This window comes from Sminthopsis crassicaudata, chromosome 2, assembly GCF_048593235.1.
Source record: "Sminthopsis crassicaudata isolate SCR6 chromosome 2, ASM4859323v1, whole genome shotgun sequence".
NCBI classification, from domain to species: Eukaryota; Metazoa; Chordata; class Mammalia; order Dasyuromorphia; family Dasyuridae; genus Sminthopsis; species Sminthopsis crassicaudata.
In genome coordinates this window covers 660,271,780-660,294,266 of record NC_133618.1, presented here as the reverse complement: position 1 = coordinate 660,294,266, position 22,487 = coordinate 660,271,780, and the positions used below count along the sequence as shown (strand labels likewise).

The window sequence follows — 22,487 nt, the reverse complement described above, 5'->3', positions numbered from 1 at the left end:
ACTGTCTTGAGAACAGTTTCTTGTCTCACTCACTCCCTTCCAGGAACTCATATGCTAATGGTGGAGATGACAAACTACATATAAGATATATACGGAGTAGACTGAAGGGAATGTCAGAAGGGGAACTAATTGAATTGGGTGGGTGGAAACTAAGAAAGGCCTGCAAAAGAATGAGTGTTCAAGGAAGCCAGGTAAGCTAGGAGTTAAAGGAAAGGAGGGGGAACATCCAGGAGCAAAGGCCTGGAACTGGGAAACAAAGTCATGTATAAGGAATCTCAAGTAGAATTCATGGAGGAAGCAAAGTATAAAAAAGACTGGAAAGGTAGGAAGGGTCCAAGTTTAGGATTTCATATTTGATGCAGAGGTAATAGGGAGCCACTGGGGTTTGGGTAGGAGATGCCATGGTTAAAGCTGAGCTGCCAGGAAACCACTTTGTGGCTGAGTGGAAGATGGGCTGCACTAGAGAGATGAGGCAGGGAGACTAGCCAGGAGACCACTGGATGGGAGGAGATGAGGGCCTGAAAGTAGCATTGTGGCTGTGGGAATGGCCAGAAGGGCAGGTGTGTGAGAGATGTAAAGGGAGGAACAACTAGATTTGACCGAGGTTGGTACTCGGACTGTTTGAGATTGGAGTCAAGAATGGCATTAAAGGAGGAGGATGGTGCAAGTGCAGAAGTTGCGCCGAGAGGGCTTAGGGAGAAAGGTCACGAATTCTGATTGGGTTGATTGAATTTGAAAAGCTTTTGGGCTGTACAGTTGCTCCGAAGGCATCTTTCAGGTGGCGTGGGACTGGAGCTCGGAAGAGGGCAAAGACCCAGATCGGGGAATTGTCTGCATATGTGAAAATGGCAGCTGTCGGGCCTGAGGAGGCACTGCACGGACAGAGAAGAACGGGCCTTCGGGACAAAGCCCTTGGAGACACCGGAGGAGGAAACTGGAGGACGAGTCAGATGGACCGGAGGAGACTCGGCAGAGGGCAGCGTCCTAGAAACCAAGGGAAAGGTGAAGACCGGGATGGATACTGAAGGCTGCCGAGAAGGACGAAAATGGAGAGATGCGTCTTTAGCTTTGTTAGTTAAGAGATCACTGGTGATTTGGGGGAGGGCAGTTTCAGGGCAACGTAGAGGCAGATTTCAGAGGCTTTACAAGAGAATGAAGGGAGAGGAAATAGGGCGCAGAGTTTAGATTATCTCTAAAATGTCAAATCATGATGTAACATGAGAAAAATGTATTATCTTTGTACATAGATATACCCACGGATCTATCTGCACTATCTCCCTAGAGATAGCGATGTGCATTTCTCCCAGGCGCCCCTATATGACAGGCGCGTGTAAGTTACAGAAGGAAAAGGATGTGACAATTACCGAAAGGGAAAGATTAATTAGGGAGCGCTCCTTCCCGAGGGAGGCGGTCCTGGGGGCGCTCGAGGGTCTGGGCAGCGACCCTGCAGCCGGGGTGTCTCAGGGGCTGTGCATAAATACGGATTCTGTTAGAGCATTATGTGTGACGTCTACATAACGTAAACGTGTCCGTAAGGACCCGGGCTAATTCGGCGTTGTGAGGAGGACCTAGACTTGCGTCCTTTGCATTCTACATGTTCCAGTGCTAAAGCACGTCGTGCCAGACTCTGTGGACTGAACGTTGGAGGAGCCCAGAAATGGGGGAGCCGGGTGAGAGAAACATTACGGAGCTCCCTCCTAAGTGCCTGGCACTGTGCCAATGTGGGAGCACAAAAACGGGGGAAAGTCCTGCCCTCAGGGAGTTTACAGTCTTATGGGGGGCGGGGGGAGGTTGGGGGAGAGACTGCGTGTAAATAATTAAATACAGGAGTCTAGATGATGATCAGTAAAAGACCTAGTGGTCAGTGACCGTTTTCTGCAGGTGGCTTTAAACCACGCCTTTATCTGCAGTTGCCAGGCAACACTGACGGAAAGCACTTAGTATAGGTGGGAGGAACGAGCTGGGGCTGGAAGTCAAAGTGGGCGTGGATTTCTCCCCGGAGACTCGGAAGCCCGATCCTGCGCAGTAGATCTTTCCACATTGGAGCTGGAACGACTGAGAACCTAGTGATACTACAACTCCCAGGAGGCTGCGCGCCTTTGCTCACACGCATTTTCTCGCGAGGTTGTCAGGCTCGGGTTACGGATGTAGGAATTGAAGTGTCGCGAGACTTGGCGGGCCGCTGGGAGACGTACTTGACTTAGGGGTGAGGCGGAAAGGGAGCTCGTCTCCGAGGAGGCCGAGGGGAAGGGGAGGGGGAGGGTGTGTTGGGCGGGGGTCTTGTAGGATCCCAGCTGTTGGAGCTGGAACGGACCTTTGAGATTACAGTTATTTTACAGAGGAGGAAACTGAGGCCCAGAGAGAGGAAATGAGTCACTCATGGAAGCGGAAGTCCTCGGTGGGAGGGGGTGGTGGGGAGGGGTCTTCATTTCCACCTCGGGGAAGGTGAAAGGTTGTGACCTTGAGCAGTCTCACTGGGCCTCCGATTATAGAGAATATAATCGATTATCATATGAATATAAAAATGGTTATTAACTCCTCTCCCATTTAGACCGTAAGATCGTAGAGAGTGAGATGAATATATTGTACACAAACGTTTAAATATGCAGTTATATAGATTTGTATTTTTATTATATATACTAAACATATTTAATACGCTATATATAACATCTATATACAATGGAAACATATCTCTGTGTATATGCTCTATATGCATACATTATATCGTATACATAGGTTTGTATGTGTGTATATATTCCCAGCCAACACTGACGGAAAGCACTTAGCACGGCGGCGAGGGACTGATGTGTGTGTGTGTGTGTGTGTGTGTGTGTGTGTGTGTGTGTGTGAGAAAAGTAAGAGCATTCTGGGAATCTGCCTTGGAACAAATGGAAAGGGCTTCTGTTTGGAATGAGGAAGCCCGGATTCAGATCCAGCCGCGTGGAAGGGGGCAGATGCGTCACTTCTGCAAGAACCCGAGCTCAGATGGGAGGTTCAGGTGAGATAATGGAGCCTTTATTAAGGCTGCGCCAGGCAGGACTAGGAAAGACAAAACCAACAAGGAGCCGGGCTCTGCCCTCAGACTGTTTACTTATGAAGAACTTTTGGCCTTATGTAAATGTCAGTAATTATGAGTCACTGGGAGGCAGCGGAGTCTGTGCAGAAAGAGCTCGGATTCATGCCAGCTCAGTCTCTTATCAGACTGGGTTGGGGAGAAAAAACCTTGCTCATTGGTCGGCCGGACCGAGCGTTTCCGGGGGGCACGGTGAAGCGTGGACCCCCACAGCGATGCAGCCCAACCTTCTCATGTGATACAGAAGAAGAAAAAGAGGTCCCCGAAGCATCAGAGCCTTGAGTTATCACAAGATAAGCTCCCTTGTGCCTTGGAGAGCAGAATTATGGAAAACATGTTTTAGAAAGTATTTACACACTGACGAGGTGTGCTGTTCTGAGGGTAAGACGCAGACTAGCCTGGGAGGGGACCAGCATCACCTAATGGGACAAAAGGTCACACTGACTCTTTAAGAAATGCACCATTCACATGGTCTCACCTCTGATTGGCCCGCGAGGTGGTCCGGACTTAGTGGGGAGAAAAGGTCTCTTCTTACGCATTTCTAGATGGACGTCGAGGGGCCCACATCCGGGTGAGTCATAGAGTGACTCACTTAGGAAGCAGTTTTGATTCAAAAACGTTCTTGCGTGTCAAATGGGCCACAATAAGACAGCATGGCTATAAGGAAGGATTCGGCTCCTTTTGGAGTTTCTGGATCTCGTGGTCATTCCCTTGAAGAAAGAAAGCTTTTAGCTGAATGCCCAGGACACCCATTGTCTCTGGTTGTCCACTGGGAGGCGGCATCCATCTTTTTTTTTTTAAAGCTTTTGTTTTTCATAGCATCCTGGGGACCTCCAGAAATCATTTAGTCAAATCTGTTCCCCTGCCCTTATCAAAAACTGCCTTTCTCTGTCTCCCCCCACCCCACCCCTCCAGCCAGGTACTCTCCTGAGGCACAGGAACAGACCCCTCAGCTTCTGGTGCAGTAACAGTAACACCTATTCCTGTCACCTCATACCGCACAAAGCAGGTTATTTATATTACAGCCTTATTCCATTTAATCTCCTGGTCTTGGGTGAGCTACACAGAGCTGTATCATCACTTCCATTTTATGGATCAGAAAACAGGTTCAGAGAGTGTGACTCATCTCGAAGGTCTTACTCAGATTTAAGTCTTTCAGTCCGACTTAGCAAATGTTAAGACTCTTCTTTGACTCTTTTCAGTATTCTTTGTGTACTACACTTAAAAAAAAAAAGAAAGAAAGGAAGAGAAAGAAAGAAAGAGAAAGAAAGAAAGAAAGAAAGAAAGAAAGAAAGAAAGAAAGAAAGAAAGAAAGAAAGAAAGAAAGAAAGAAAGAAAGAAAGAAAGAAAGAAAGAAAGAAAGAAAGAAAGAAAGAAAGAAAGAAAAAGAAAGAAAGAAAAAAAGAAAAGAAAAAGGGCTGGATTTGGATTCCTAAGTCTTGGAGCCAAATTCTGGTTCTTTCACCCTGGTCTCACCTGTGAGGCCTTTTATAGATATCCAACCTCTGAGCTTTAGTTTTCTTCTCATCTTTATAGTAAGGATAACTAATAGTTACCAATTACCCTGCAGCAGGGTTATTGTAAATTAAAGTTTTAAAACATCAGATATCTTGTATGTAAACTGTCAGCTCTTTGTCACTAATAGGAGTAATAGGCAATATTTATATAATGTTTTAATGTTTGCAAAGTATTTTGCATATATTAATTACTTGGTTATCTGTTACAGTTAGTGACTGAATTTTTGACTAAGCTAATATGCATTTTGTTGCCCATAGCTTCAAAGCTAGATTCTACTTAAAATGCTCTTGAATTCTTTGTGTTTAACTGTTTTTCTCTGTAACTAAAGAGGTTCCAGCTTAGGAGAATAAGGGAATATTTCCAGAAATTTTGTGATATGAAAACAAAAGGCATCAATAAAACATCTTTTAAATTAATAACTTGGGAAAACTTCCCTCCTTGAAAATCAGTCCTCCACTCTTTTCTTAAAAATCTTTAGTGGACACTTGTGACTAGTTTAACTTCTTGTCTAAATCTTAGCAGCTGCAGTTTTTTTTTTGGGGGGAAGGGGCTTACCTTTAAAGCAACTACAACAGAAAAGAGACTGTTGATTTTGTTGCACTGACAGGTGGGATCAGCATAGAGCAGTGGGTGTTGTTGGTTTTGAATCTTATGTGGAGTAGATTCATGATACCCGTTAGCCAACTGTTTGAACTTGAGCCAAGAATGTTCAGCTTCTGTGGCATTGGAAGTTATGGGAGTACTTGAACCTGCACGAACCTTTATGACATGACTTGGGGGAAGATAGAGATGAGGGAACCGGGAGGTGCACCTTCAATTCCTTTGGCACTCCACCCTCACCCCATTGTGTCAGTTCATGAATCCAGCATGATCAGGATGTAGTAACAGCTTTATTGATTTGGTATTTAATTTTAATTTAAAGTAAATACAGACTTACTGGTATAAACTCTTAGCCTGGAAGCATATAAATCGTATTTCCATTATTGTCCTGCCTCCACAATAACTACTTAGAGCAGTGACCTGGAAAGGATGATCATGCAATAACAGCTCCACAGTTGGAAGGCCCTTAGCAAGTCCTCTGAGTCCATCTCCCTTATTTATAGAGGAAGAACTGGCAGCTGGGGGAATGACTGGGCCACAGTCACAAAGACAGCAATCCCGTGCCACCCACTTGTGGAATTTGGTATATACCAATTAATTTGTAACTATCCCTATCCCTTACCCTCACCCCTGCAGATCTAACCCAGGGCCATAGAAAGGAACGAATCCAGTTCTGGGACTGTTTGCTTTTGTCTCTGTTTCCTCAGTGCCTAGCAGAGTGTCTGGCACATGATAGATACTTAATAAAAACTTGTTGGTTTATGCGTTGGTGGGGCGAGCCTTTATTAAGCATTTACTGTTGGTCTAGAGAAAGTAAATTTCCTGGAGTGTTATCTGGAGTCTTCAGAGGTAAGTGCCTTTCCTGAGTCATATTCTCTCTGAACACTGCCCCTCTGGTTCTGTCCCATCTGCCTGGGCCTACAGAGACCAACAGAAGCAGCCCCTTCTCTACAGGAGCAAGGATGGGGGATGGAAGGGAAGGAGCATGCAGCATGTGCAGGGTCTGCACAGTGTTTTTTTCAAGCAGGGTAGAGCACTCACACCTGGGAACTAAGACAAAACAATTCTGCCCATTCATAGTGTTAGGGAGGGGCCCAGTTCTGGGGAGAGACAAAAGAAATAAAAGGCTGGCTTCCTGCCTTTAAACTGAACTGATTTCTCCAGGGTCACCTGTTCCCCAGAGGTGATGAAGATAACATGATGAGAAAACTCTTGAGAGGCCAGGAAGAAACCCAGTTCCAAACAGAAAGCCAGAGCTCCTCTCCACTCTTGCTCAGTCTGGCTGACAGGTTTAGAGTACAGCACAGAATTCATCTCTTCCTTCTCTTGGGAATGGTGAGAAAGGGGAGCAACTTAGTCTCAGCAAGACGCAGACTCTCCCCACTAGCTGGCAAGACTGGCTTTCCCTGCACAACTGGTTGAATAACTGTATACCCTGGCAGCAGTTCCTTATATTTAAAAATAAGATAGTTTCCTTTTGTTCCTACATCATCATAATACAGTCATTTCTGGTTTCCACTTGTTAGCCTGACCTTCCCCCATTACTTTGTATTTTCTTAACTGTGTATATATTGCTTCCCCTAGAAGAATGTAAGCCTCTTCCAGGTTGGGCCTGTTTTTACTTTGTATTTTACTTTTATTTTTGGATTCTTCATATCTTGCAATTCAGTAATCTTTTAATATATTCATTTTGGTGATTAGTTTTCCAACTGGGCCGTTCTACCCATGTCACTGCCACTCAGGCAGCATATCCCAGACCAGAAGGCAGCTGGTACTCTGGGGAGGTTGTGGCTGATAAATTAGATCAAGATGTCACTAATTTGTGCTGCACATCATAACACAGTAGTCTCACCTATTACTCTGAAAAGTCTGGTCTCTTCTGGTTGGGGTCTTTATGTGGAAAAGTGGCTCATAGAAGCTCAAATTGCCAAAAGTGAATTTACGTTTACTTAATTCTCTTTGTCTTTGTCATTCCTCATTAGAATTTGGATGTAGAAAGGTGCCAGGCAGGGGTTTCTCTTCCTTACAGATGGCCATGGGGAGCCAGAGACTGTTAGGAGAGAAGGTAGGTTCTCCAGTTGAGTGTCCAGTTTCTTTCATGGCAGGTTCTTTATATATTGTTAGATATACTTCTCTGGTGTTTCCATTCATAAGCATTTCATGAGGCATTTATCATTTGCAAGGTATTTTGGAATATAAAAGCAAGAAAGGAAATTGTCTCTACCCCTTATAGTGCTTAAGTTCTATTGGATCTTCATTTTGCCCACAACTCTTTCAGTCTTAGAGCTTTTCTACCTTAAATTTAGCTTATATTCCACCCTTAGCACTATGTGCCATATCATCTTGTTCACAGGTGCTTTCTTATGTCTATGAATCTTGTTCCCATATATTGTAACCTAATAATACTATTCAGTATGTCCATTAGGTGACTGGCTTTTCTTGGTCCTTCTCCAGCAAAATTTGCAAGTTTTGATGGGGTAAACTTTGAGAATCCCTTTCCAGTCATGGCAGTTCAACTCAATTTAACAAACATTTATTGAACACTTGTATGCTATCCTAGGTACTGAGTATACAGAGATAATGAAATAACCTTTACTTATTTTGAGGAAGGAACAACTTGCACATATATAAGTAAACATAAAGTAATTTTGGAAAAGAACATAAGTCTAATGTGAAGGGTTGATGATAGAATCATAGTTTCAGGGGTAGGATTAAGGAAAGCTAGGACCTCTCAATGTATGGGACTGACATGAATGGTATATAAATAGGTGAGGAAAAACTCAAGAGAAATCTGGGACTTTGGAAAAAGAGCTTAAACTTGGTTCCCTACCAAAAGTGTTTGTTTCTGTGGTGTTGGCAGTGTTTACCTCTTTAAATATGCTGTTTATAAACAAACAATGAAATTTCTTAGTTGAGGTTCCTGGTACCAATTTTTGGTCCAATTGGGTGGTCTGATTCTTTGTGAGGAAAAAGAACTGAGAAAATGGCCCTTGCTCTGCCTTTAGGTCCTGAACACAGCTGCCAAGTTACCCCATGATGTCCAGGACGTGTGGTTCTCCAGGGCCTGATGCCGGGGCAGCCTGTTCAGAGTCAGTGCCTGAATCAGGAGCAGCTATCTCATCAGTGAAAAAGAACATCCACATTCTCGTGGGAGCCACAGGCAGTGTGGCCGCCTTAAAGCTACCTCTTCTGGTCTCTGGCCTTTTAGCAATTCCAGGGGTAAGTGTTATGGAATGAAGTCAAGAAGGCCTGTCCCTCTTCCTGCCTCACTTATTATGAACTCTTTAGGTAACAAGGCTAAATAGGGTTTGGAAATAGGCTTTCTTCAGTCGGGTGAAAAATACCTCTTCAGGGCCTAAAAGGCGAGAGGACAAAGTCTCTGCCTCTCATCATTGTTTGTAGGTTGCCTCCCCTATAAAATTGTGAACTCCTTGAGGGCCGGCATAATATTTTTGGTCTTTGTATTTCCAGCTGTCTAGTGTAGTTCTTGTCACATAATATGGCCCAATAAAGCTTCTTGATTTTATGATTGTTTCAGGTGCTTAAAATGTGCTTTTAGACATTTATTAAGTTCTTATGTTCCTGGGGATACAGAAACAAGTAAAAAGAAAGATAATCCCTGACCTCGAGGAACTTGGATTCTAATAGGGGAAGGCACCACACTAAAGTAAGCTGGGAAGGGAAGGAGGAAGATGAGAGTAACCTTCCTGAGATGATTGGTTTAGAAATCAGGAACAGGACTTAGAAAGGATTGAAGGGCCTTGTAGGTTCAAGAAGGAGCTCAACAGTGAGAGAAGGGAGGCAGGCCTTTTAGTGGAGAAAGATCTGATGAATGGTTAAAGTGTTCAGGGTTGAGGGAGATTCCAGAGTGAGATAGCAGCAGAGGCATAGCTTATAAGACCTAGTATGCCAAAAGGGTGTGATTGTGATGAGGTTTAGATTTAGGGAACCAAAATGAAATTAGGGTTTCTGGTGGCCAGGGAGTTAAATGATAAGGTCTAGTGGCAGATTCTGGGTTCAGGGACCCAAATGGAGAGGTTTGGCTCCCCTGTAACCTATTGGGATTTGGTGCAAGGATAAGGAGTTTTAGAGACTCCCTTCTGGTGGCGCACAGATTCTCTGTAAAGGAATTTACAGACCTGAAAACTTAGATTGATAAAAGAGGTTTATGATGGGGATTGGAAGTAAGGTTAGAAATAAAGTCTGGATAGGGAAATAGGTCAGGCTAAAGAGAGGATGGCACTGGAAAGAGTATTCCAGTGGACAGAAGCTCTTGGCATAGCATGGCATAGCCTAATATGGCATAGCATGGCATGTTTGGAACCTCTGCAAGGAGAGGATTTTAGTTTGGCTCTTTTATAATAGGAGGCTTTGGTTACAAGCAGAAGGGCCTCAAGGGTTGGCTCTAGCTTTGAACTGGAATTTGAATTAAATTCAATGAGTTTCTGGACTGAGCTGACCCCACCCAGATAACAAAGAAACTGTTTGTCCCTGGGGGAAAGTCCCACACTGAGGCAGAGTTGAAGGGGATTTTCTCCTTCAAGGATTTTCAGAGTTTCGGGGTCCCCTCTTCATTTGCATAACATTTGCTACTGTAATAAGTGATATGGGAATTCAGAGAAGGAGAGTTTTGATATGGAACTGTGTAATTAGGGTATAATAGGACCATAGCATTTTAGAACTGGAGGAGATATTAGAATACTTCAGTTAAATTCATTTCAATTGTACAAGCACCTATTAAGTGACTAATATGTGCTGCATCAAATGTTAGGCATATAAAGAAAAGCAAAAATAATTCCTGTTCTCTAGGAGTTCTAGATTTGCATTCAACATGTAAATAACCAGGTTGCAGGAGAAACAAACATAAAACTGAAACAGTTCCTAGCCTTAACTAGGTGAAGATCATCCAGTAATAATAATAATTAACTTTCATATATATATATATGTATGTATATATATATATATATATATACATACATGAAAATATTGTATATATGTGTGTATATGTGTGCACACATGAAAATATTGTGCCTATAATATTTTCATGTACATTTCTCATTTAGTTCTCTGAGTGCCCCAGGAAAATAGAGCAAGAATAATGAACCCCATTTTATAGTCAGTGAATCAGACTTGAAAAGTAAGGTGATTTGCTCCCAAAGCTATATTGCTACTTAGTGTCTGGCCTAACCCAGAAGCCAGTTCCCCTGAGCGTCAGACTCATGTGTTCCTTCCATGCTGTGTCTCACCACTGCTCTGCTGCTGCTGACTTTGTGCTGCTGTGGTTTGTGAAGGAGGTAGGGCTTGAGCCCCGAAAATGATGATGCAAGGTCTCTTGGAGATCTTGGTAAAAATCGAGAGCAGCCTAATTCAATAAGCAGCATCTCAGGTTGTGGTCTTCATCTCCTGGCTAATTGCTCATTGTTTTTCTGTTTCTAGTCTTATGCTACAGCCATCATAGGATTATAGATTTTGAGCCTTAGATCTCACAAGTTATCTAGTATAGCTCCCTCTTTTATAGATGAAGAAATGAAGGTCCAGAAGGATTAGTGGTTGGCCTATTGACATAACTAGAACCCCCAACTCCAAGTCCATCATGCTCTGGTACCATGCATCCTATACATAGCTGTCAGATTAGTCTTCCTAATGCAAAGTTCTGCTTAGAAATCTCCAAGTACTCCCTACTGTCTATACAATAATAATTGCTGAATTTTACAGTTATTGTTGCTGTTGTTATTTTTATCATTGTTGTTATTGTAACAGGATAAAGACCAAACTCCTTAGCTTGTATTCAGAATTAGTAACTTAGTGCCTATTATGTACATATTAGTAGCTTAGTATTCAGAATTAGTAACTAAGTACCTATTATATACAAATCACTATTCAAGCTGGGTGTTGGAGGGTACAAGGATAAAAATGAAAAAAACAAAACCAAACAAAACAAAAGATAGAATGTAGATGAGGGAAGCATTCTCAACTAGGAACATCAGAAAAACTTCCCAGTGGCAGGAGCCCTTGAACTGAACTTGGATGGAAGAGGCAGTATTGAGGAGGGAATACATTCTGGGTGTGGTGGAAGGAGTTAAAATGTTGAATTCAGAGAATGGCATTTGGACCATGTGGCAGGAATGGAATGAGTTACAGGCAACTAAGCTTTAGAGAGTAAGGTCATGAAATACTTGGCTGAGGAGATTGAATTTTATCTTAGAAATAATCAGGAGTCTTGAAGATTTTTGAGGAGTAGAGGATGGCTGTCAAGAAAGATGATTTTAGTGGCCGACTGTGAGGAGGATGGGTTAGAAATGGGAGAGACTGGAAGCAGAGAGTCCAGTTAAAAAGGTGTTGCAGGAGTCCAGGTCTGACTGGGCCAGGCCTGATCCCTGTCTGATCCCTTATACAAATGCTGGTGTAACCAAACCAGACTGCTGATTTTTCCCATAAAATGCTGCATTCATTCCCATCTTCAGAGCCTCTGCTCATACCATATTGCTTTTTTCTTTTTTTTTTCTTAAAAAAGTCTTACTTATATTCCTATCTTTTGTTATTGTATCATCTTTTTTTTTTTTTTCTTCTAAATATACCCATATTCTTGCAACCCAGGGAGCCATCTCTTGTGATGGAGATTTTAAAAAAGAAGGAACAAAAGCAATTCAACAGAACCAAGCAACATACCAAGCATGTTTCACAGTACTTGTCTACAACCTTAGTTCTCCACCTCTAAAATGATGGGAAAGAAGGTCATATTGATTGTTTAAAAAAAAAAAAAAATCTCCAAGTAGGATAGAAATGGGAAGAATACTGATTCCCCAAGTTCGGTCCTAGGCCTAAGATTTTCTGTGTAAGTCATCGATCTTCTCTGGCTTCTGAACTACTATGATTTCTTCAGATTTTCAGGCCTAGAGAATAGTTAGATGGGAGGGGGGGATGTGTACAAGTTAGCCCTTTACTACTTGTAACCATTTATGATTAGAATAGGGGATATTTTAGAATTTTTTTCCTCTGTAAACTTAAAATTTTATTTTCCCCCTATAATTGGTAGTGAAATACTCCCCACTCCAACTAAATATAATTTAAATTCAAAGTCTAATTTAAATCCTCTAATTCTTTTAGAGTCTGTCCTGACCCTATCAGTCTAAATATAGTTCCCTTTCGCTGCTTGGAACACATTTAGGGCATAAGATACAACCTATGAGTTACATCTGTCCCCAACTAGATTGTAAGCTCCTTGAAGGCAGGGAATATCCTCTTTTGTTTTACTCCCCATAACATGTAGCACAAAGCTCACTTCTGGTTGGTGGGCAATAAATATTTGTTGGGTGAATGGATGAATGAATGAGTGAATGATAGGCTGCTGATTCAGTCCAAGTCCTTGTTTTGCCCCTCGCTTCTCACTTGACCGTAATGTGTATGTTCAGTAGGTGGCAGTGTTGATCTAAGGGTGAACACAGTGGGCTGAAGCAACCAGCCCCAAGCTTCCATTCACTTTTCTCTGAAACTTATTCTTAAGATTTGAAAAGTAGAAGCCACTTTAGAAATCACCTGAGTCCCAACCTCTTCCTTTTACAAATCAGGTAAACTGAGGCTCAGGAGGCAGTAACTTGCCCTAGTTGTAACAGAGTTAGAACTGGCAATCAGTTCTTCTGACCAGAAGCAACTTTGTTAAAAACAAGGTTGGTAAATAGTGCCCCATTGGGTCATTATTGATTCACCAGAGGCTTTGAACTTTCACTATAACATAACTTTAGAAAAGAAGGGGGAAGAGAATGAGCATTTATGCAGTGCTGATTATGTGCCAGACTCTGTTGCTAACTGTTAGTTGTTTTGTTTTGTTTTGTTTTTTTTAAAGAAATATTCTCTCATTTGATTCTTATACAGCTCTGGGAGGTAGGTGATATTATTATCCCCACTTTACAGATTAGGAAATTGAGGTAGATATGTTAAGTTATTTGCTCAGGATCACATAACTAGTAAATGCCTAAGGTTAGATTCAAACTGATTCCAGGCCCAGGGCTGTAGCCCTTGCACCACCAACTGTTTTAGATATCTGTGCTCTATGCCATTAAAACACATGCCTTTACACAGAATCATCTTAACAAGTGTCCCTAGTGTGGTCCCTCTCCCTATATATTTGGCCATAAGCAGCCAAACCATAGCAGGTTTGGCACAAATCTCTAGAATTAATAAGAGATTATGTTGAAAGATATATACTTAATTCTTACACAATTTATTCAGTAGCAGAAGCTAATCTATTATGTTTACAAGTAAAGCATGTGGTTTTATGAACATGAGGGATTTGCCACTGATTATAAGTACATAAGAGCTACTAAAGTGTTTGAAAACTTTTTTTTTTCCCAAGTAAGTGTTAACAGTCTCAATTCAATCCTGCCCATATCATTGTTTGCTTAGCAAACACCTCATTGACAGCATAAAGCTCTTTTCCAAAGCCCCACCGATTCCAAATTGGGGAATGAATGAGGCTTTACTTCATCTTGCTTATGAAAACTTGATCTATTCAGCCAGAAAAGGCTTTCTCTTTATTCTCCCTGTTCTTGGTCCCAATTACAACTAGTTAGAGCTACCCAGACAAGAAGCAAGCCAGGGAGAGGAAACTGGTCAGCAGAACTGAAATGTAGGTCAAGTGTATGGTGGGGGTCTGTGGTGATGTGATCATGAGATAATATTTCCATGATTAGTTTGAAGTTCTGAGGGCTCTTCCTGCTGAATCCTAGTGTCTCCAAGGGATTTCATTTGTGCCAAGGATTCTTCTGAGGGAGTGGTAACAAGTTGGGGTAGGGTGTGAAATTTAATGGGGGTGGCTGCTTATACATTACTAGACATAATTGTGGCTGCTTGGGGTGGAATAGAGTGAGAGTTGTATTTAATTTTTTCTAGTATGGAAGGTCCACAATTTTGTTTCAACAAAGGAAGTCCCAGGATACATTCAGGCAATTCATAATGTAGTTGAGTCTAGGAGTTAGTCAGAAATATCAACTCAATCTTCCTGCTTTGCCAAGTTCTCATTGGGATTTACTGAGGTGTGAGGAGAAGAAGTCCAATTGTCCTTATTCCTATCTGTCTTAATCTGAGATCCAAGTGATAGCTGGAGGAGGAAATGGCTGCCTCCTCCTCTGGGACTGCCATGCAGAGAGAGGCTCGTGGTTTGTGGCAGTTATCTGTGGGAAGAATTGTCATCATGTGGGCCCGAGGATTAGCCTTCTCAAGAGTGGCTAGAACACCTCTGTGAGGATCATGGAGGATCACCCCCAGACATAAATGGTCTCCTTCTTTGAACTCTCCTGGTACTTTATACCTCTCCTGTGTACTTCTGTGTTCTATTCTTTTTCTCAAAATTGCTCCTTATGTGCTTGTATTTTTTCTTCCCAGTATATCATAAGGCTCTGGAGGGTCAAGTGGATCTCTTATTTATGCTGGCATTTTCTTCTCATGTATTATGGTGCTTTGCACAGGGAATCCAGTAGGGAGAGTGGAAGTGTTCAGCACTTGAAATGAGAAGACCCAGATTTATTTATTTATTTTTAATTATTATAGCTTTTTATTTATAAGACATATATGCATGGGTAATTTTTCAGCATTAACCCTTGCAAAACTTTCTGTTCCAGCTTTTCCCCTCTTTCCCCCTTACCCCCTCCCCCAGATGGCAGGTAGACCAATACATGTTAAATATGTTAAAGTATATGTTAAATACAATATATGTATACATATCCATACAGTTATTTTGCTGCACAAGAAAAATCGGATTTAGAAATAAGGTAAAATTAACCTGAGAAGGAAATCATAAATGTAAGCAGACAAAAACAGAGAGTTTGGAGACGCTGTGTTATAGTTCACACTCATTTCCCAGAGTTCTTTCATTGGATGTAGTTGGTTCTCTTTATTATTGAACGAATGGAACTGATTTGGTTCATCTCATTGTTGAAGAGAGTCCTGTCCATCAGAATTGATCATCATATAGTATTGTTGTTGAAGTATATAATGATCTCCTGAAGACCCAGGTTTAAATCAGCCTCTTCTTTGTTGATTGTTGACCTCAGTTTCTTCATGTGTAAAAAGAAGCAATGGGACTTTAGACTGGATACAGGTCTTCCAAAGTTCCTTCCAGTTCTCAGTCTGTGAGTAGGTAAATCTTGATGGTTTCTTCTAGCTTGTTTATACTTTTGTCATCTTGTTTGGATTATGTGCCTTCAGATGCTTTAGCTTTAATCAGAAAGATGGAAGTAGGAAATGTAGCCTGTTGAATAGTTATGTGCTTAAGTTAACTGCTTGATTGAAAGAGCCAACATAGACAGATTCTTCATAGTCTGCTGGTAGAGACCCTTTTTCTGTAGCCATATGTCAAAATTAAAGGATCATGATGTAGTGGAATGGACAGTGGGCTTACTCTTTGGAACACTTGAGTTCATTATTCTGATATTTACAAGTAATATTTTCTCTGCATTTCAATTTTCTTATCTTTAATATGGATATAATAATACTTACACTGTCTACTTATTGTTAAGAGGATTCTTCATAAACTTTTAAGTTGCTATATGAGTTCTTATTCCCAAATCAAACCAAGGAGCAGCCACTAATCCTTAGATACAGCTCCTTTGTGATTTGGCCACGTAGCAAAGTTTGGGTATAGAATATAGCCATAGATTTGGAAGACACCTTAGAGACTAGCTATTGTAACCTAGGCCTGAGCAAGTATTCTCTGCAATATCCTTGACAAGAAGTCATCCACCCTTTCATTGAACAGCTGTCATGAGAGGGAGCCTGTCATCTCCTGAAGTAGTCCATGCTACTCAGTTTGGTGGCTTTCTAAAAATTAAACTTCTTTCAATTAATGAAAATTTACTTTCCCTTCCTCCCACTACTCCTTAACAAATATGCATAGTTGAACCAAAAAATTCCTACTTTGGCAGGAATCCAAAATCCAAAAATATAGTTGGTTGTTGTCCTTTGTATTCCAAGAGCACCAAAATGCTATTGCTATGTTGGAGTCAAGGTACAGTGTGTCCAGCTTTCACTGGTTAGAACAATATGATCTTGGAAGGCTCTGCCACAGGTCAGATATAAATATGAACAGTTGGAGAGGAGATGTCTCTAAATTTGCATGTCTTAAATTTCTCTTGAGCTTCTGTAATTCTGCTTTGCTCATAGTGCACAGTGCCTTTGATGTGGACATGCCATATTGAGGCAGTGTCCTATGCCAGTGTCTCCCATGTCTCACAATTAATTCCAAAATTCTCCAGTGAGATCTTGGGAGTATCCTTGGTTACTTTTTCTGACCTCCATGTGAGTGCTTATCTAGTGTGAGTCCTCCATAAAACTCTTTTAGGCAAGTATACTTTTGGCATTTGAACATTTTGGCCAGCTTATTGGCTATACTATTTGCAAGAGTTTGAATGCTTGGCAGTTCAGCTTAAGAAAAGACTTCAGTGTCTAATACCTTATCTTGTCAGGTGATCTTCAGGGTCTTCCGAAGATAATTCATATATTAATTCTTAAACTATATTTTAAGATAGTAATCATCAAAATTCTTTGTATTGGCTAAGGACTAGGAAGGTAGATCATTGGAATAGAGTAGACATATATACGCAGCAAATGAATATAGTAACCTTATATTTCACAAGTGTAAAGACAAGTTTTGGGGATAAGAATTCATTATTTGGTTAAAACTGTTGGAAAAACTGGAGAGCAGTATGGCAAAAATTGGGCATAGGCCAATATTTTAGGCCATTTACCAAGATAAGGTCAAAATGGATATTAAGGGAAATATAACAAGAAAACTTGGAGAACATGGAACATATTTCTTATTAGACTTATGGTTAGGTGAATAATTTATTAATAAACAAGAGGTAGAGAGCAGAGTGAGACATAAAATGAATAATTTTGATTACATTAAGTTAAACAAATATAGCCAAGATTAGAAACAAAATAAAAATTGGGGGAAAAAACATACAATTTCTCAAATAAAGGTCTTATATCTCAAATAATATAAATAACTTTGTAAAATCTGCAGGAATGCAAGTCATTTTCTAGTTGATAAATGGTTAAAAGATATGAAAAGGCAGTTGTCTGATGAAGAAATAAAAACAATTTATAGTCTTTTGAAAAAATGCTCTAAATAATAATTGATTAGGGAAATGCAAATTAAAACAGCTTTGAGATTGGCTAAAATGATTGAAGGGGAAAGTGACAAATGTTAGAGGGGATGTGGGACACTAATTTATTGATGGAATATGAATTGATCCAACCATTTTGGAGAACAATCTGGAATTATGCCCGAAGAATTATTATACTCCCTATATACCCTTTGATCCAGTAATACCAATACTAGATCTATTTTTAAAGATGAGTAGGGAAAAAAGAAAAAGAACATACATGTTTTAAAATATTTATAGCAGCTCTTTTTCTGATGACAAAGGACTGGAAATTACAGAGATGCCTATCAATTGGGGAATAGTTAATCAAGTTGTGGTGTATGATTATGATGAAATACTAATGTGCTATGATGAGCTCACTGATCTTAGAAAAACATGGATAGACTTGCATGAGAAAATGAAGAGTGAAATTAGCAGAACCAATAGAATGTTGTATACAATAACAGCAATTTGTCTTATTATTATTATTATCACTATTAGTAAGTCATTTTGATTTATAAATGTCCATATTAATTACAAAGAACTTGTGAAGGAAGATACTATTTGCATCCAGAAAAAGAACTGATAAATAGAAGTAAGTGTAGGATAATTTTATGCATGCACATACACACACACACACACACACACACACACACACACATTTGTGTCTAATGATAGCCATCTTTAGGGTAGGAGAGAGGGAAGAAAAAAAAGGAAAAAATTACATAATAACTTTATTATATATTTAAAAGAAATAGCAAGTTGTACATAATAGATATGCAATTTCATGTGCAAAAAAAAAAGGAATTCAAATGGAAACAATTTGATTTCCTGAAGTAGTGCTTGATATACTGTCCAGATTTCATAGGCATATGACAATGAGGTCAGCACAATGACTTCAATTTGGTAGGCAGAATAATATCTCTTTTCCCTCATACTTTCCTTCAGAACCTCTCAAACGCTCAGCTAGCTCTGGCAATGCATTTGCCAACCTCTCATTATCAATGTGTACATCCATGGATAGTGTACAGCCAAGTTAAATGAACTTATCCACAGCATTCAAAACTTTTCCTTTTGCCGTAACCATGATTCTACCTACCATGGTGAGATGCTAGCTGGTGGAGAACCTGTTTTCTTGGTGTTGATCGTTAGGCCAAAATTAACACTAGTTACTGAGAATCAATCCATATTCTGTTTTACTGTAACACTTAACCTTTGAAATTATACAGAAATTTAAATTTTTCCGTATGATGTTCCTTCAAATATTTGAAGACTGCTCTCATGTCACTTTCACTCACTGAGTCCTTTCTTCTTTAGGCTAAATATGGTTATTAGCTCATCCAGCTGAATTTCATGTCATAAAGGAGATATTCTTTACCGTGCTGGTGGCCCACATCTGAATGTCCTTCCAGTTTACCCACATTTCTCCTAAAATCTGATGGCTAGAACTAAAAACAGCACAACAGGGGTGACTAATCTGAGAGATAAAGGCCATCTTTCTGACAGTACTGTATCTCTTTATGTAACTTGGGCCATGTCAAACTTGAATCAATGAAGTTTGTGAAGTTGTTGAATGTGTATTTCTCCAAACTTTCATATCTCTTTCATACAAGAACTTTACATTTATCCTTATTACATTTTCTCTTTTTTAGATTTGGCCTATTGTTTTGGGTAGGCCAGGTTCTTAATCTGAGGTTCATGGACCCTCAAAGGATCCAGGGTAGATTTCAGGGAATCTGTGAATTTAGATGTGAGGGGGGAAAAAAATCACATTTGTGTTTTTACTAATTAATCTCTAACTTAAATTCATCATTTTCTTCATTTAAAAAGATGCTTCTGAGAAGGGAGTCACAGTACTGCCAAAGGGTCCATGATACAAAGGAGGTGAAGAATATCTATTGCACCTTCTCAGGAACTTTTTGGATCTTGGCTCTGTCATCCTATATATTGGTTATCCCTCCACAGTTTGTGTCATTAGCAGTTCTCATAAATATATATTTTATGACTTCACCCAAATCTTTGTTAAAAATATTAAACTATCTAGGACAACGGACAAATCCCAGAGATATTTTACCAGAAAATCACTTCTGGATTGATGTTGACTTATTAATAATTCCTCTTTTGGGTTCAATCATTTAACTAGTTCTGAAGCCATCTTAGGTATGCTGTTTTCCAGCTCTCATCTCTGCATCTTATGTAGGACAAAAGATTTTTCAAATGCTTTCCTGAACTATAAGCACACTGTTGAGAATGAAATTAAGGCAAAAATAAGGCACAAGCTCTGAGCATAATCACTTTATTAGCAAAGCATGAATTTGCCAGCAAAAAGGGTCTCAGCCTCCTCAGAAAAGACTTTGAATGAGGGCTGGCAGATCATTTTTATAGAAAAAAAAAAGCATCTCCAAACTAGAAGGCATTATCATAGATGAGAGAAAACAGTATGATTGGTGACATAGCCAGAAGCATCATAGATGTGGCAGACAATATGATTGGCTGGAAATTGGGAACGGAGGGCTAGCAACAACCCCCTCCTTCTATCTTGTCGATAAGAAATTCTAATTGATTTAATCCACCTGCAAGAATGACTAATGGCATATAGATAACAGATTTCTTCTAATTATACAAGGACAGCTAGTGGTATAGAGATAACAGTTTTCTTTTAATTAAGATGATTTATAGGGAAACAACTTCTAAACTCAGAGAGGAAGAATGAACTTCTGAACCTGTGAACTTCTGAGCTTAATTCAAAGACATGAAATATGACTTAAGAGTTATACAGAATGTCAGCAGTGATACAGAATCAAGTCAATTATAAAATAGAATCAGTTTGATTTTCTCCTCCTGTATCTGCAGCACTCCCAACCACTTATCCTTTCAGAAAAATACATGCTACTGTCCTGGGGTGGCCATTGCTAGAGGAAACTACAGTGGCTTGAAGGGATTAGTTCTTCTCTTTCCATATGCTCTTAAGCCAAATCTTTAATAACTTGCCCTACAGTCTTGCTGGGAACGAAAGTCAGCTTCGTTAGTTTGTATTGTGTGTGAACTCTACCTTCTTCTTTGATGAAAAGTTGAATGTTTGCCCAGCTTCAGGCCTTCAGCAGTTTTCTTGTTGTTTGTGCCTTTTCAGACATCATTGATAGCAACTCTACATTTACATCTACCTTTTATTTTTCCATCCCCATTGAAGACAACTAGATGTTGTTATCATCACCTTCCTTTTGTTCAGTTGTGACTTCTTGTTAATCACGTGAGGTTAGTCCCTCATTTCCTGTTCAGCGATTATTCTGGTTGAAGAGAAAGACTAGACTAGACCAGGGAAGGGGCACCGAGGGTATTGTGAGGGTTTTGGCCTCCCCTGGACAGGTCTCTTACATGAAACAGGAGAATGTCAACGCTTCTGTGCCAGTTGTCAGTGGAATCTCACTCTTATGTGGCCAGTGTGCTTCTAGCCTAAGAGAGAGACCCAATGTCCAAAAGAAGAACAAACACATTAATTCAGCTTTCCTTCTGTATTGTTCCTCCTGAGTAGCAAACATCCCCTTGTTTATGTCTCTCCTCATGTTTATCATTGAAGACTCTTGAATGATTTTGATGAATGGATGGGAGACATTTTGTTGTGAAAGGACCTACATGTAAGGCAGCATTTTCTTCTACCTGATCAGATGCTTTTTTTTTTTTTTTTTTTTGTAATCAGCAAACAATAAGGATAATGGGATATTAATCTTATAATTCCCTTCATCTTTCCATTAATTGTGAAATGGTAAAGATGTGATCCATCATTGAATATTGATTTTGAAAGTCTTCTTGTTTCCTAATGCCCTCATCAAGGATACCTTTGAATTAAGATTTTGTATTGATGGGAGAGTAGGCAGAAAAGGTCAGTAGTTGTTGATATTTTCTTGGTTGCCTTTTTTCATTATTAGTAAGGTCTGCATTCTTTTCCCAAGCTTTTGGTGTTTTCTCCTCTTTAAAATACCTCATTTATTGGTTCTTCAATGACATCAAAATTTTGTTTCTATATCTATAGCTCCTTAGTCCATCCTCTTATGTTAGAGTCCAACTGTGTTGGTTCCATTGTACTTGTTGGAAAAAAGTTGATATTAGTTATGCAAGTTTAAAAAATTTTTCTTTTAATGATAAATTTCTTTCCATTTTCATCTTTGAATGTCCTTGGGGGTGATTTTGTTAGTTGCCTATCTCCCCATTTTTTCTTTAAAATAATTTTTTAACTCTATTATTTCTCTTCTTATGAGATAATGCTCATAATTATTCATAAGCTCTTACAAACAAGTTTGTATTCTAACATAATGTTACTTCTGGCAACTCTCTTTCTCCTTTTTGCAAATAAGTTAGCTATTTGCTTTGTAAAGCACTTTTAAAATGCCATTAAAAATACTTATATCCTTTGAGTACCATTCTTGGTGAAGTAAGAGAACATCTAGAGAATGAAAAGTGAGGGCCAAAGAGAAGTTGATGGAGAGACATGGTGAGGGTGGGTAGGCTGTCACATGTAAAGCAGGGCACATGCCAAGAATGAAGAATGATAGATGGACATCCAGAGAGTCCACTGCCTTCTTCTTACTGTTGAGAGAAGTTGAGGGAGCCCTTGCAGGGAGAACATGGAGATAAGCTGCTCAGGGTAGGCAGGCAGGGAATAAACTGTGATTTTCAACATTCACCTTTGCAAAACCTTGTATTGCAATTTTTTTCTCCCTCTCTTCTTCCCACTCCCTCCCCTAGATAGCAAATAATCCAATTTATTTTAAACATGTGCAATTCTTTTATACATATTTTCATAATTATCATGCTGCACAAGAAAAATCATATCAAAAAGGGAAAAAAATGAGAAAGAAAACGAAAGAACAAGCAGACAACAATAAAAAAGTGAAAATACTATGTTGTGATCCACACTCAGTTTCTACAGTCTTCTCTCTGGGTGCAGATAGCCCTCTCCATCACAAGACTTGGAACTGGTCTGAATTTTCTCAGTGTTCAAGAAAGCCAGAATTGATCATCTTGCTGTTGCTCTGTACAATGATCTCCTGGTTCTGCTCTTCACTTAGCATCATCAGTTCATGTAAGTCTCTCTAGGCCTCTCTGAAATCATCATGCTGATTGTTTCTTATAGAACAATAATATGCCATAATATTCAT

At 39.9% G+C, this 22,487-nt stretch overlaps 1 protein-coding gene across 7 annotated transcripts in view; it reads left to right on the top strand.

The window, feature by feature from the left end:
- The first annotated feature begins 1,648 nt into the window (after positions 1-1,648).
- The window catches only part of PPCDC (phosphopantothenoylcysteine decarboxylase), a 56,323-nt gene continuing 35,484 nt past the window's right edge, over positions 1,649-22,487 (top strand). For 2 of the 7 annotated variants that reach the window (XM_074296968.1, XM_074296964.1), the window contains exons 1-2: positions 2,078-2,206; positions 8,197-8,410. In XM_074296968.1, coding sequence (XP_074153069.1) covers positions 8,225-8,410 — 186 coding nt within the window. In that variant the 5' untranslated portion in view covers positions 2,078-2,206; positions 8,197-8,224. Of the gene's footprint in view, positions 1,671-2,077; positions 2,207-2,453; positions 2,999-7,237; positions 7,257-8,196; positions 8,411-22,487 lie in introns of those variants that run through there. The other 5 variants (XM_074296966.1, XM_074296965.1, XM_074296967.1 and 2 more) reach the window with 5 other exon arrangements.